Genomic DNA, 14,196 nt, shown 5'->3' with positions numbered 1-14,196 from the left:
GCATAGAGTGGGCTTGCTATAGGGCGGACAAAAACTTCATATGCCTAGGTGCTAACGCCGTCCCCTCAACCTCCTCTTTCCATCCCCAGCCTCACCAACTCTCATAGAAACATCCTCCCTGCATTCTATACTCTAAGCCAATTTTTGGTAGCATACCCTATTTGGATCTGATGACAGTCAATGGGTTGAAAGCTCCGTTGGAGCTTGATGTGGTCACTCCTAACTCCTCCAAAACCCAAAATGTTGACCTCGAAGGCACGAAAGACAATGTGTTAGCAGAAGAACCCGTTCAGGAGCAACAGAGCCAACCCCGGAGCAAGTTCCGGAAGGCTATGATCTTGACTGCCCTCTACCTTTCCCTGTTTGTTGCTGCCTTGGACGCCACTATCGTTGCCACAGCTGTTCCCATTATCACCGCCGACCTAAAATCTGCTGGTGGTTATATCTGGATTGGTGGCGCATACCTCATTGCCAATGCCGCGGCCGCGCCGATTTGGGTCAAATTGTCAGACATCTGGGGGCGCAAGCCGATCTTCCTTGCCGGAATAGCTGTGTTCTTTGCCAGTTCAGTTATTTGTGCTGCTGCAGTGGACATGCGGATGCTTATCGTTGGCCGTGCCATTCAAGGAGCTGCTGGAGGTGGCTTGATCTGTATGGTCAGTGTCGCAATATCAGACCTCTTTAGTGTCCGCGAGCGAAGCCTCTGGCTTGGATTTTGCGAAGGGGTTTGGGCTCTCAGTGGCGCCGTCGGGCCACTTCTTGGTGGTGCCTTTGCCGAAAAGGTTAGCTGGAGATGGTGCTTCTACTGCAACCTGCCCATTGCTGGTACAGCATTCATTCTTATCTTCTTCTTCCTCAACGTCCACAACCCTAGAACACCGGTACTCGAGGGCGTCAAGGCTATTGACTGGTTTGGTTGCATCTCGATAGTAGGGGTAGTGGTGATGCTACTCCTAGGTCTCGACCTGGGTGGTGCTGTTTACCCTTGGGGCTCAGCCAAAGTCGTCTGCCTCCTTGTTTTCGGTGCTCTTATGATTTTGATTTTCATTTATAGCGAGAGAAAACTTGCCAAATATCCGGTGATTCCGCTGGCATTGTTCGGAGCGAGAAACGGCGCGACTCTCATTGTCACCTTTTTCCACGGCTTGGTAAGCACTTTCTGCTCCTTCTACAAATCATTTGCTAAATCACCAAAGGTCTTCATAGCAGCAGAGTATTATCTGCCTCTATATTTCCAGAGCGTAAAAGAAGCCTCCCCGCTCCGCTCAGGTGTACTTCTCGTACCTTTGATTGTTGCCACCGCCGTCACAGGCGTCTTAAATGGAGTTTTCATTCATCGGACTGGACAATACCGTCCCCCCATGTGGTTGGGTACCATTCTACTGACAATTGGAAATGGGCTCTACATTATGTTCAACCCCGACACTTCAATTGGCGCTATTGTAGCCTTCGAGGTCATCGAGGGCATAGGGTCCGGTCTGCTGTTTGAGCCGCCCCTGCTTGCAATTCAGCAAGGTGTGGCACAAGACGACGTCGGCACTGCCACTTCCACACAGAGTTTTGTTCGCAGCATGGCCCTCTCATTTGGTGTCATTATCGGTGGTATAGTTTTCCAACAAAGCATGGATTTACGTCAACCTGTTTTGCGAGACGCTGGTCTTTCCGAGTCGGTGCTCGAACACCTCTCCGGAAAGAATGCTGGAGCAAATGTTATGATTGGCCATACTCTACCGCCGGCCCAAGAGCTTGCTGTGAAGCAAGCGTTCTCCTGGAGTATAAGAAACATGTTCATCATGTTCACAGCCTTCAGTGCTCTTGGGGTCGTTGCGAGTCTTTTCATCAAAACCCACAAGCTATCTAAAACTCACATTGAAACTGTGACGGGTCTCAAAAGGGACATTGCCAATTCTGATGCCTGAATACAGCATTGATCAAAGGTGGCCCTACAACGTTAAGCTCAACAGATACCGTCACCAGGCCCGCCATCTTTTGACAGGAAGCACCTGTACTTCGATGTGTTCAACTTCGGTTCGTCGAAACGGTACAGCTCGAGATATAAAGTACATCCGCACTCATATTCACCAGACCTACACACGCGCACACAAGTATACATATTATTCGGTGATGCTCCAGCACCATTAACAACAGCACCCCATCATTTGAGACTACCACCAGGAATCTGTAGATCGGTGATGCTCTAACATCGTCATCAACAGCACGCCATCTTTGATTCTGTATCTGGTTCATGTACACCCCGTACATTAACACGGTGAGCTTCTCCACCGTCAAAAAACCAGCAAGTCTTGTCACATAGTCCCTACAAGTGCAAATTTCTCAAAGAAATTATCGTATCCCGGTGAGCTCCGCACCGTCATCAACAGCATTTTATCTCCTATATGGCGATATAAATGAAATATTTGACTTTGGACAAATTTTATCTCGGTGAGCGTTCGCGTTTCGTTGATGAGGGCTCTTCTGTTCTCACTCTGTTTTGCGCCAAATGAACACTTTGAGACCTTGACTGGACAGCAGGGATGACGGACTCTCGCAAGAACACATAAATGCAGTACTTCGATTGTTGGCTCGGTCTTTTAGACTTTTACTATCGCTTTCTCTGGGCTGACGCGTTCCCAATGACTCATTATGCAGCCGATGTTATTTGATTGCTGAAGGTAAAATATTGCATTTCTCAAATAATCCCGATTATCATCGAGATCTGTATAAAAAGAGCTGGAGTTGACTTTTACTATCTCGTGATCTTCTCAAACCCAGTAACTCTGACCGTCGATAGAGAAGCAGCGTGAGGGCAAGGGTATACAACATGCGAGTTTGGCTGAAGCTCTGGATGCTGCCAGATAACAGAGCTGAGTAATGATCCAACGACAAGTCAACAATGGACTGTCAGCATGAGCGAATACACATTCGAAGCTGGTGGCCGAGCGGCGCTTCCCTAACCTATGGGTAATTAGTTAATTTCTGCAAAGGTTGAATATACATAGTTATTGGCAGGGATTAAATTTTCAATGATGTAGAAAGGTTTGATATCAGAAAGTGTACTCACTCTCACTGACGAGAACTTCAAGATGCGCCTGCGTAGACAGAGAAAGACCATGGAATGAGATCGTCAGGTTCACAGACCGACAGTCTCTCAGGCTTGCTAGAGGATAGTGGACTACCAAGTATCCTGTTGGAGGTCCAGGCTTCGTAGGCTATGCAGGTGAAGGGAATAACTCCCGAGATACACGAGACCATCCCCGAAAACATCTGGGAGAGCACCCTAAACTTAGGCGATGTAATGGGACCTTGGGAGCGGCCCAAGTCGCTCCACCACCAGATCCATTAATTCGGGCAAGCCTAAACGACCACCGAATGGGTCTTAACAACGGAGAGACTCTAGATGCTTTTCATGTCGCGATTCCTGTCCTGTTGAGTCCTCCTCGTTATACGACTCCGCGTATCCCGTTCACCCTGGCCGCCGTTGCCCTTCCCTCCACCAGAGCTAGGCAACACACGATCCTCTTGATTAAACAGCTCCAGCGTTTCTAGATTTTGTGTATCCATACACTCACTCCAACTATTGAGAGTCAAGTTGAGCAATCGAGCACGATTGATGTCTGAGTTCCGTGGGAGCAAAAAGGCACAGAAGGGTACGCAAGTGCTAGCTAGAGCACTCATCCTGAACTCTTTCTAACACAATTCCAGCGACACTGCCGCAGAAAATTGGGCCACCCGTTAATCCAAAGCCAGCTGCTCAGCCTTCTCGTGTAGTTCTGCGGGGGACCAGTGTGACGCTTGTTCCCTTAAGCCCAGATCATGCGGCAGACCTTTTCGAGGCCGTCGGTGGCGAAGAAAAGCGTGCACTCTGGACGTATATGGGAGATGGTCCATATCTGTCTAGGTCAGAATTCGAAGACGCTATCGTCACCAAATCGAAGTCGGAGGACCCGTTGTTCTTTGCCATCATCAGCACCGAGACACAAAAGCCCATTGGCTACTCCACTCTGATGCGTATAGATGCAAAGTCTCGCTCTGTCGAGGTGGGAAATATTATGTTCTCACCGCTGCTGCAGCGCACCAAATCAGCCACCGAAGCTATGTATCTATTGGCATATTATGCCTTCGTCGACCTAGGCTATCGCAGATATGAATGGAAGTGCGACAATCTAAACGGCCCTTCTAAGCGTGCCGCATTACGGTTTGGATTCACATTTGAAGGGATATTCAGACAGCACATGATATACAAAGGTCGCAATCGTGATACTGCATGGTTTTCTGTCATTGATACAGAGTGGCCTGTGGTGCAGCGCGCCTTTGAGGCTTGGTTACACGACACGAATTTCGATGAACAAGGGCGACAAAAATGTAAACTGGAAGATCTGAGAGACGCGCTGCAGAACCAAAGAGGGCCAGTCATCCTAAAGACAGAATGAGCGATTGTGGATTTGAAGAGTAATGCTGATTCAGTGGTCATCTCAGAGTCGTCGAGCCAAGGCCAGGTACATACTACCTACATAGGCAATAGAGAGTAATAGACCTGCAACACGATTGACGAGAAATATAAGAGAACAATACCACCAAGATAACAAGTACGGCAGAAGGTACAAAGATTCAGCGTTCCCAATTCATGCTGCATTCTGCCGTTTCTCTATTGTTTGGGTGGTGGCAGTAAGGCCTGGCAGTCTTTCAACTCGGCGCCTATTCGAGGAGGTCGCGAATGAGATTCATCGCAAACCGCTTCACAACAAGATCAGAGACACGGCTCGTGGTTCAGAGAGATGCCCACGCAGCAAGAGCAACTTCTGCCTTCTTTGATATCTTCTCTTCTCTGCATACTTGAAACTTCAAACTCGCTCATGACAGAGCAAACTCTGAGCCAGCGGTAGCAAGCACCCGCAGTGACAATCGTCAAAGACAGCCTAGCATTCAAGACGGTATGTATATCAAGGACAAGGAACCGTGAATCCTCGTCCTGCATCTGGCCCAGTGGATTGCCATCCTAGTCTGATATCCTTCAAAGTGAATGGAACAGTGGCGACTCATTTCGTGGCATAAGCAATTGTGGGGGCACTAAGCCTATTTCGGCCACTAAGCCTGTCCGTAATTCAGAAGCTGCCAGTTCACACAATTCTCCATCTCATCAGACAGAACACCAGCAGTGTAACCCATCGCTTCAGGCGGTTGGCATTGTCTTTTGTTCAGATCTACTTGTTTCATTGTACGCGTCCTCATTCTTGTGGATTCGGGTATTGGCCAAACGGCCATGTCCTTGACATCCTTCCCCCAGCTTCCGGGAACGCCTTCCATGCGGCTCACCACTGCCCGCGACCGTTTGAAGGTTCCCTCGACTGACAACTCTGCTCCAGACTCTGCAACTCCATCTCCGACTCTTTCGGTTCAGGAAAGCCGTCTCTCCGCTGGGTTTAACACGTCTATCAGTGACCCGGATGATTACGTGGACACGGTCACGCCGCAAACCGTTACACCCGCACCAATGAAGTCTAGATCCACCACTTCTAGCAAACAGAGCCCTGAGCCCGGCCAGCGACGAGCATCTGGTCGTAGGAGAAAGCCAACCGTCAAAGCTCAAGCTCTAACTGGAGAAAAGACCTCTCCATCTCAACTTCTCGACACCATCGTTATTGGAGGTTCACCGCCTGGGAAGTCGGAGGAAGGTGATGATCATCAGCCAAGCACCCCTCCTCCAGATGGTATCACTCTGCCAGTCCCATCAACGGAGATGGAGATCCCAGAAACCCCAGCACAGACTGTGAATGATAGTGCCACATTAATCAATGGCGAGGAGGCCAATGACGTTCCGTCAATTACCTCCACCACTTTACGAGAATCACCCACGCGACGACAATCTCGACGTGAGAGAAAACCAACTGCCAAAATTCTCGAGACATCACCAACCAATCTCAAACGCCCTGCTCCCGATGAACAAGATCAACCTCCACGCAAGTCAGCAAGAATCTCTTATTCTGGAGCGAAAGTGCCTTCCAGGCTCCGCTATTCCGTGTCTTCGGCTAGCACTGGAGCACCAAGTCCTGAAACTATCCAGGTTGCTGAACCAACCTCACCAAAGAAATCTAAGGTTGTTGTGTTGAAGATTGCTAGTTGGAAGGCTGCCGCCAGCGTGAAAGCCGCCAATGCGGCCACAGACCGAGAAGTCAAAAGGAACCCACCACGACGAGTTCGAAAATCTACCAATTTGGAGGGAGGCAGTACCAAGATTTCAAAGAAGCCATCTACCACAATTACCATGACGGTCGAGCCGCCAGCTTGCTTATTAACTTGTCTGCCGCCCTCCTCCCGCCTGTTTGCAATGGCTCAAATTGCTGCCATGATGCCAGATTCTGATGATGAAGATGGCGAGATCATTCCAGGCAGCGCTCAGGATTGGACCACATATACCGCTAGAATGTGCCAGTGTCACAACATTCAGGATGCAAAGACCAGTCGAACCAACTCTGTTGATCTCCAACGTGCTCTCGAACCAAATGCACTGTCTACTGACACGCAATTTGCACCATATCAGCTGTTTGCATCACCTACGCCTGCGGCAGACTTCCTTGCAACCCCGGTCAACACGATTTTGAAGGCAGAAGAAGCCCAACGAGTGAAGGAGCTCTTCTCAAACAATGCCTTGATGTCTGCGTCCAATCCATTCTCCGTCCTGGGCAACGATGCGCCAGTCCGTACTCGCAAGAGAACTTCTGAGCCTTTTGCTCGCCCATCATCAAAAAGAGCCCGTCTGAATGGAAGTGTGCCAGCTACGACCACTCAGTCTCCGGGTTCTATGTCTTCACCTGCGAAATCTAGCTATGAAAACCGTTTGCAAAGAGATCACTTAGCACTGAGTGACATACGCAAGAGAGCTACATTGAAAGGGATTAAGTGGACTTTCAACATGAGCTTCGAAGAGATTCAAGCACTACTAATGGAGGTCGAAGCGCTGGAAGACGATGCAAACGTGCAGAAGCAGGCAAGGGGCGTGGATCGTAGCATGGCGGCTTCTTCATACAGCGATGAAGCAGCATCTCCCTCTCGCTCTCGCTCTAGCTTTGGCATGTTGTTTCCTCCTCAAACATCAATGAATGGTGCTTTGACCAACGAAATCTCCTGGGGACGACGTGCATCTAGCACAACAGCGAGACCAAGACCCCGAGTCGATCCAAGAGGTCTGCTGGGCGAGTCTCCCGGACCGGGAACCATTATTAACATTGAGAGCAAGAGAAGGGCTGGAAGTAGAGCAGCCAGGCAATCTCGGATCCATTGATATACCTAGGGGAATGTTCTTTCTTGTATTCTAGAGTGATAAAGCATAGCGATACGGCAAGCGAGCATGCGAACAAGCGAACAAGCGGAACTAGGAAAGCCTCAAAGGGCTACACATGTACACTAATATCCCCATCATTGATTTAGGAGGAACCGGTACGGCTTGGTTAGCATAGATGGTCTCTTTTACGACCTTGAGTTCGGGCATTTCCATAGTTAGGGACGTTCAAATACCATTAGAAAAGTTTTAAAAGACCATGAGGAAGCCTTGGGTGGCGAGAGTTCCTACGCTTTTACACTTGTATCATATCTAAAGGTGCACTGTGAGCAGACAAAAAGCCGTATCACAGTAAGTGGAGGATGCTGCCACGATTGGCTCTCGATAGTCGATGAACCTCACAATGCCACGGTAGTGGCATCTCATACCCTGTACTCCGGGATATTACGTCGCAAGTTTCGAAGGTTCAAGAAATCAAGCATCCATGCCCATAGCCCACAGCCAGCATCAACCCCTGAAAAGTGACTGGTGAGTCGTGACCCAGACGCCCCACAGCCGCGAAATTGGCCATTCTCTTTTTTCTTTTGAAGTTGCCTACTTTTTCTCCAACAAGTTGTGGCCCCAACATTCTCCGACGCGTCAAATTAGTACTTCATCACAACCTCGTTTACGACGGACGCGTTCCCGGCGACCATCGCACTCCAAAATTGATTGAATTCGAGATTTACAGCTGGGAAACGGACAGCACGTTAAAACCTCAAATGTCTGCAGAGGTAACGGCGATCAAGAAACGAGGGCGGCCGCCCAAGAAGGCGGTGTCTCCGGTGGACGACAACAATATGGTTGTTGAGATGAACGCCGTGGCGTCCCCCTTGCAGCAGCAAAAGACTCGGAGCAAATCCATTGGCGGCGGTAATAATGGAGCCAAGAAATCGTCAAGGTCGACCACCATCGCAGCGAAGGGCGATATTGAGACTGCAGTAAGTGCGAGTAAACCACCAGTACCATCGACGACAAGGAAGAGAGCTCTGAAGAGTTCTTCTACCGCTGCTGCTGCTGCTGCTGCTGTTTCAGAAGATAAAGTATCACCGGCAATGGCGAGGACGAGGACAGCCAAAGCCGACCCTGTGAAGGAGCCAGAAGTCGTCACAGCGAAAGCGAAAGGAGCTTCCGAGAAGACGGCTTCTCCGATGAAGGCAGCCACTGCAAAAACGCCGGCTCAACTCAAGAAGCAGCAGATTACGCAGGAATCCAAGTCTCCCATCCCAGCTCGGGAATCAGAGGGAGCCCAGAAGTCGGAGATCTTGCAGCAGGCTCGTGCATTCGCGAAGAGTGCCCACGAGCTGAATGAGAGAGCTGAACGGTCCGCACAGGATCGAGAGGACGCGCAAGAAGCTCCGCTTGCGCAGCAAAGTGGTTCAGAGGACATTGAGACTGTGTCATCGACCAAACCGCTGCCTTCCGTAAAAGTTACTGACCCTTCATCGGAACTCAATAACTGCACCACGTCAGATATCGACATAGCGCTGGAGCAATCAAAAGCTCAATACCCGGATCCCACCACCACTGAAACCGCACAAACGCCAGATATGCCCCAAAGGGCCTCATCACCGTCATCCCTCCCAAGTCACATCCTCACAAGCAACCTGCTTTCCAGCACGCCACGACCCAAATACACGCTCCCATACAGCACAACCGCCGCACTCGCCTCACGCCAACAGCAGCAACAGGAACAGTCGCAGCTTCAGGCATGGCAACGACCCGTAAGACCGAGACCAGGAAGGCCCTCACCCCGGAGCTCCATACGACCTTCATCTGAGCCCGAGCCGAAGAAACCAACTGAAATGCAGTACGCCGAGCTCAAGCGCGACCCGCAGTTCCGCAAGCTGAGTTCGCGCTGGACCCGCATTATTGTCGCCTTGCCTATTGCTATCGTCACGAGTTATTACCTCTACCAGCGCCGTGATGAGCAGCTTCTATATGAGCAGAGCTTAACGCAACAGCTGCCTGGGGGACTAAGTGGTGCTGGTGCCGGTCAGGCGTCACGTGTTGCGTCGAATGCAGCAGCGGATGGGGATATTACTGGGGATAGTGGTACTCAGAATGAGCGGTAATGAGATGGTCTATCAATCAACCATGTGTCCCCTTCCTCGAACTCTCTTACGTCGATCCAAAGGGTACTTGGTGCTTGGGAGTATCCCTTTCTGCATGGCATTGCGATGGCAGGGGCCATCCACATACATCCGCCGCTCAATGAGTCAATGATGGACATAAAAGTTGCACCATCTCGACCTATCTGGACAGATTTGCCTTTTGCCCAAACAGTGAACAATTTTACGCCAATGTCATGCATGCCCATGGAAAACTTGCATACCACTCAGTCAGTCAATCACTCAGCCAATCACCGCGGGCATTTACAGTCGACCCTCCCTACATCATGGATCGTGGCTCTGTTTTGAAAGCATGAGCCTAATGCATCATCCCTCGACCACGTATCTCCACACGGCCGTTGATGCAAACCAAGGACTGCCCCCAAAAACCACTCCGGGGAGGGCGTTCCACCCTTAAGAACCGATCTTCATATGACCGGGACATACCATCCCATGTAATGCAAAGCACATAATGAGAATGAGGTTTACGCACGTCCACTACCACTACTTACTACCACTTACTTACCGTCCCAAGCGATTGAATATCTTTTTAGTATAGAAAACAAGGAAACACAATTCTCAACTCCGCAAATGACCAGTGTTCTATCTGATCATTTGTTCAGTGTGTAGATATGAGCCATTCAATGCAGTGCTTGAGGAGAAGGGAATCTTTCACCTTTCCCTATAGTCTGTCTATCGATCCGTATTCTTGCTCGTGTAGCTGCAGAAGTCGTAAGTGGGGATGCCCTGTCGCACGCAGCATCATCCTGCTACGGCATGGTATCTCGTGCGGGCAAGATAAGGGGGCATTTATTCTCAGGATCGTCTCTAGTCTCATCCCGTCTCGTCTCATATCTCGAAGTGTCTCAACATTGCTTTAGCCCAGGCCTTGTTCACGCCTACTCGTGCATCATATCATGTCATTTTCCGCACCCAGCCCCGATATGCATATCGTTTCTCTTTGCAGATTTCCCCATCACATCTCATATCATCCCATCACGGCCGTGCCCATTCATCTCAGGGCCATTCCCCTCTCGTCACAACTCACAACTTGCTCTCCCAGGAAGCACCTCCCTGCCAAGCGTCACCAGCCTCGAGCTTCGTCCAAGAGCTAACAGTGCCGGGCTCGATGCACAAGTAGCGCTGCCAGCCGTCCTTGGGTTCGAAGTCGCCCATGCCCTTGATCTTGTCCTCCCAGCCGTTCCACACCGTCACGTCGGGCAGGGCCTCGCGGGTGATGACGAAACTCTCCGCTCCATCCTCGATCACCACCAGCGGGACCAGCGCGTTCTTGTCGTCCTTGCTGCTCGGCGGGGTGTAGACCCGGTCGGTCTCGGAGGTGAAGGAGAGGGAGGACGAGGATTCGGTAAAGGTTTGGGCACTGCGGACTTTGTCGACGTACGGTGAGTTGGCGAGCCCTTGCACTGCGGTTTTGCTGATGTCCTGTATTTGGAGAAAAGGGGGAACCGTCAGTTTCAGTTGTTGCGTGGAGGGGTCGAGAAGTGCTTCTCTGGGACTCCCTTGCCGGCCTAAGCAGTATAGACAAAACTCACCTTGACGGCCAGGTAGGTATGGAAAAGCGCCTGGAACTCAAAAGCCTGGTCCCCTTTGTTCTGGACGTGCAGCTGCGTCTCCAACTTGCCCCTGCTCAGTGTGACGCTGTAGACGAGACCGAAATCATAAGGCCACTTCTTCTTCGTCGCCTCATCGAGGAATTCACTGCTCAGACCAAAGTCCAACTTGACACTGTCGTCAGCCTTGCGGCCCAGACTCTCGCTGCTGCTCTTTCCCAAGAACTCCCAGTAACTGTTTCGGGCGAAGCCGTGCTGCGGGAGGTTTCCGGTGGCGTGAGACTTGGGAGGAGGGCCGAAGACGGGGAATACGAGTGGAATGCCGCCGCGGATTGGCTTGGAGCCGTCCAGGACGGCGGCGCTGGAGAGGAAGAGTTGTTCTTGGCCGTTGTAGGTTTTCCACGAGGTGACGGTTGCGCCGTAGAGGTAGACAGTCACTGAATCGCCTGAGGGGAGACGTGCGGTGAGGACATTGTCGCTGAGGTCGACGACAGGCTGGGCCAGGGACGGGGAGAGGGGGATCGAGGCCGGCTTGTTCTTGCGTTCCATAGACATGGTGGGGGGGGGGGGGCCGGTGGAGGGGGGAGAATTCAAGATTTTGGTGAGGGAGGGTTTTGGAGTGAAATGAAGACTACTTCTGTCCACCAGCGATACAGAATGACCTCTCAAGGGAGTAAAATACAGTGGAAGAGCCGGAGTCGACTTTGTTCTAATTCCACTGGAGGGAGAATGTGAAGCTCTCACCGCGCAACAAATGTTTCATACCAGCGGAAACAAGCATATTGATTGGGTAAACAGCATAACCCACTATGACGATCCCTGCCAAGGCGCTAGCTCCATTCATAGCGACAGCGCTAGTACTCGGTACTAATGGACGATATCCGATATACGGAGCATTGAGTACGGTCCATAATAACACTATGAACGAGATTAGGCATCGGGGACATCTCGCATTCTTCAGCTTTTGGAACCCGACGCCAACTGTTCGAACCCGAGCTCAATGTTGTGGCAAATGCTGTTGACGAAGCTCTCCTCATCTTCTTCGACAGCTAGACCCAGAGCACCAATCTGCCAGCTAACAGCAATAGTGAGCGGGCCGTTCGCGACACTGACCACATTGACATTCAATGGGGGGCCTGTGACATTCGCCGCCTGGCAAAATAGCATCTCGACCACTGCGCATTTCTGCGCAGTACTTTCAGGCTGGAAGCGAGTCAGATTGCTTACTTCGTAAGAACAATCCCGCTGTTCGCCAATCTTGGACAAGGTCCAGGATCGTATGTCACTCACGTATCGAAGTAAACCTATTGGTTGGTCTTTGGGAGTTGTAGATGCAGCGGCTAGATGCTCCGTAGTCGATTTGGCTGCCGCCCAATCGACTGTAGGCTTCGTCTCGCCGCTCATCAACTTCTTCCTGCGGAATGTCTCCATGTGGCCAGAAAGAAAGTTCCCTATCTCGTCCTTTGATACGTTGAGAGCTCCACGAAGACTCAATGCTGTTTGTGCGGCAAAATATTCAGCGTCGGGTGTTGAACACAAAGCTTGTGACAGGGCATGGACTATCAATTGGTGAATAAGTCCTGTAAGCTTCGTACCATGACTTCGACATATTTTTAGGACCTGAGCAACAATAACCCCGTCAATAGTCAGTGTCTGAACGCCTGTAGCGTGCTTTTCAGCATTATAGAACACTGGAGATGCAGTCCAGGTGCCACTTGAGACAAAAGTGGATGGGGCTCTGAGCCCCAGTATCGATACAAAGCGTTTCGGAAGAAAAATTCCAAGCAGCGTTGCCAGGAAGAAAGACCAGGAAATCGGCAGGTTCTCGGGAGTGTCAAATGCTGGCGCTATCCTTTTTGTTGTCGGCGAACCATCGAGCTCCATGTCCATGATGCATTTCTCGAGAGCGGTCAGTAGGCTCTGGTGGAAAGCCAATCCAGACATGCCATCCCCCAGTGTATGCGAGTAGAAGAATGCTATGAAGCACTTCTTCCGAGACAAAGGCAGAACGAAAACCTTCCATGCAGGGATAGTAGCCGGCAGCTTTGTATTCAAGATAATGGGTATAGCTCTTTTGATGGCTTTGCTTTCATCCGCACCCGATTCGCAGCTATCTAAAATCTGGACATGCTCATTGAGGTCGAGGCCGGGATAGTGCTCAAAGTAGGGAGAGTTGCTTTCTGCATTCGCAACTACGATACTCATTTGAGGGTACCTTTGTACACACTGTCGGAGGGCACGAGTATATGTAGAAGCAGATGCGATATCAACGAAGTCGCTAAATTCGTAGGCTGCACCCACAACCAAACCACGATAGAAATCAAGAGTGTCGCGTGCAATGCATCGACGTTCGTTTGGACCTAGGAGAGAAAAGCATTGGCATGGTACTAAAACGTGATCTGGACCATGAAATATGAGCCATACTTGCATCGCGTAGGTAATTGTCGCTCTTGGGCGACGTAGACCTTTTTGACCACATTTCGATGCGCCCACGATGGTGATCGATCTCGAGTGTTGAGGCAGTCTTGAGAATCCTTAGGAATGTCGGTCTGAATCCGCTGGTTTGAGGAAGATGGGATTCTCGGAAAGGATTTTGGACTTCAGGGCGGAGGGCGAGTACCTGATGTCTCCTATCATATCAATCGAATTCTAAAAATTGCAGCTCTTGTGGCTATCCGGGAGAACAACACTTCATACAGAATACATATCGTGTAAACGGAAAGATCCCTCCGGTGTGAGTAGATATGTTTGGGCAAGGCTGGAAGCGAGTCCCGAGTTGTTCACCAACCTTTGCGGTTTATTTCGAGATTGGAAAGAACACTAGACCACCCCAAGATTGACTGCGTCTTGAAAGATTAGATCAATCACACGCCATTATTTAATTCCTTGGCCGACTGAGCGACACCTGATGCACAAATTGGCAAAAGATAAATTGCATTGTCGGGTTTATCCATCAGCCTTCTAAGACGAAGCCGCAGCGGAGGCCGGGTTGCAAACCGGCGATTTTATGCCTATTATGGGAAAGCTCGTATCATTAATAATTATTCAAAGCTTAGCAAGATATGGAGCATCCAGGGGTTGCTGCTAGCTAACATGTACTCGGAACGGAGTATTAGGGGTGCGATGACCCGCATACCTACGCTTCCCATGCAATGCGCAGCTGCGATGTGGACCTTTGTCTATATCGATTTGTCTACGA

The 14,196-nt window shown here is 50.4% G+C and overlaps 6 protein-coding genes across 6 annotated transcripts; 4 read left to right on the top strand and 2 right to left on the bottom strand.

Moving 5' to 3' along the window:
* Positions 1 to 170: 170 nt before the first annotated feature.
* Positions 171 to 1,919, top strand: A1O9_01143 (uncharacterized protein; the record flags this gene model as incomplete). The annotated part of the gene is made up of 2 exons (XM_013410303.1): positions 171 to 1,148; positions 1,197 to 1,919. The coding sequence occupies 2 exons, from the start codon at positions 171 to 173 to the stop codon at positions 1,917 to 1,919; spliced, it is 1,701 nt and encodes a 566-aa protein (XP_013265757.1).
* Positions 1,920 to 3,610: 1,691 nt separating this feature from the next.
* Positions 3,611 to 4,430, top strand: A1O9_01142 (acetyltransferase; the record flags this gene model as incomplete). Its single annotated transcript, XM_013410302.1, has 2 exons — positions 3,611 to 3,647; positions 3,703 to 4,430. 2 exons carry the CDS (start codon positions 3,611 to 3,613, stop codon positions 4,428 to 4,430), a joined length of 765 nt encoding a protein of 254 aa, XP_013265756.1.
* An 830-nt stretch (positions 4,431 to 5,260) lies between these two features.
* On the top strand, positions 5,261 to 7,279 carry A1O9_01141 (uncharacterized protein; the record flags this gene model as incomplete). Its single annotated transcript, XM_013410301.1, has 1 exon — positions 5,261 to 7,279. One exon carries the CDS (start codon positions 5,261 to 5,263, stop codon positions 7,277 to 7,279), a length of 2,019 nt encoding a protein of 672 aa, XP_013265755.1.
* A 758-nt stretch (positions 7,280 to 8,037) lies between these two features.
* Positions 8,038 to 9,390, top strand: A1O9_01140 (uncharacterized protein; the record flags this gene model as incomplete). Its single annotated transcript, XM_013410300.1, has 1 exon — positions 8,038 to 9,390. One exon carries the CDS (start codon positions 8,038 to 8,040, stop codon positions 9,388 to 9,390), a length of 1,353 nt encoding a protein of 450 aa, XP_013265754.1.
* Positions 9,391 to 10,470: 1,080 nt separating this feature from the next.
* A1O9_01139 (uncharacterized protein) lies at positions 10,471 to 11,546 on the bottom strand (the record flags this gene model as incomplete). The annotated part of the gene is made up of 2 exons (XM_013410299.1): positions 10,471 to 10,869; positions 10,980 to 11,546. The coding sequence occupies 2 exons, from the start codon at positions 11,544 to 11,546 to the stop codon at positions 10,471 to 10,473; spliced, it is 966 nt and encodes a 321-aa protein (XP_013265753.1).
* A 408-nt stretch (positions 11,547 to 11,954) lies between these two features.
* A1O9_01138 (uncharacterized protein) lies at positions 11,955 to 13,202 on the bottom strand (the record flags this gene model as incomplete). Its single annotated transcript, XM_013410298.1, has 1 exon — positions 11,955 to 13,202. One exon carries the CDS (start codon positions 13,200 to 13,202, stop codon positions 11,955 to 11,957), a length of 1,248 nt encoding a protein of 415 aa, XP_013265752.1.
* Positions 13,203 to 14,196: the final 994 nt, after the last annotated feature.

This window comes from Exophiala aquamarina, assembly GCF_000709125.1.
Source record: "Exophiala aquamarina CBS 119918 chromosome Unknown aczIA-supercont1.1, whole genome shotgun sequence".
NCBI lineage: Eukaryota > Fungi > Ascomycota > Eurotiomycetes > Chaetothyriales > Herpotrichiellaceae > Exophiala > Exophiala aquamarina.
The sequence above is the reverse complement of the archived record's forward strand: the minus strand, read 5'-3'. Positions and strand labels throughout refer to the sequence as shown.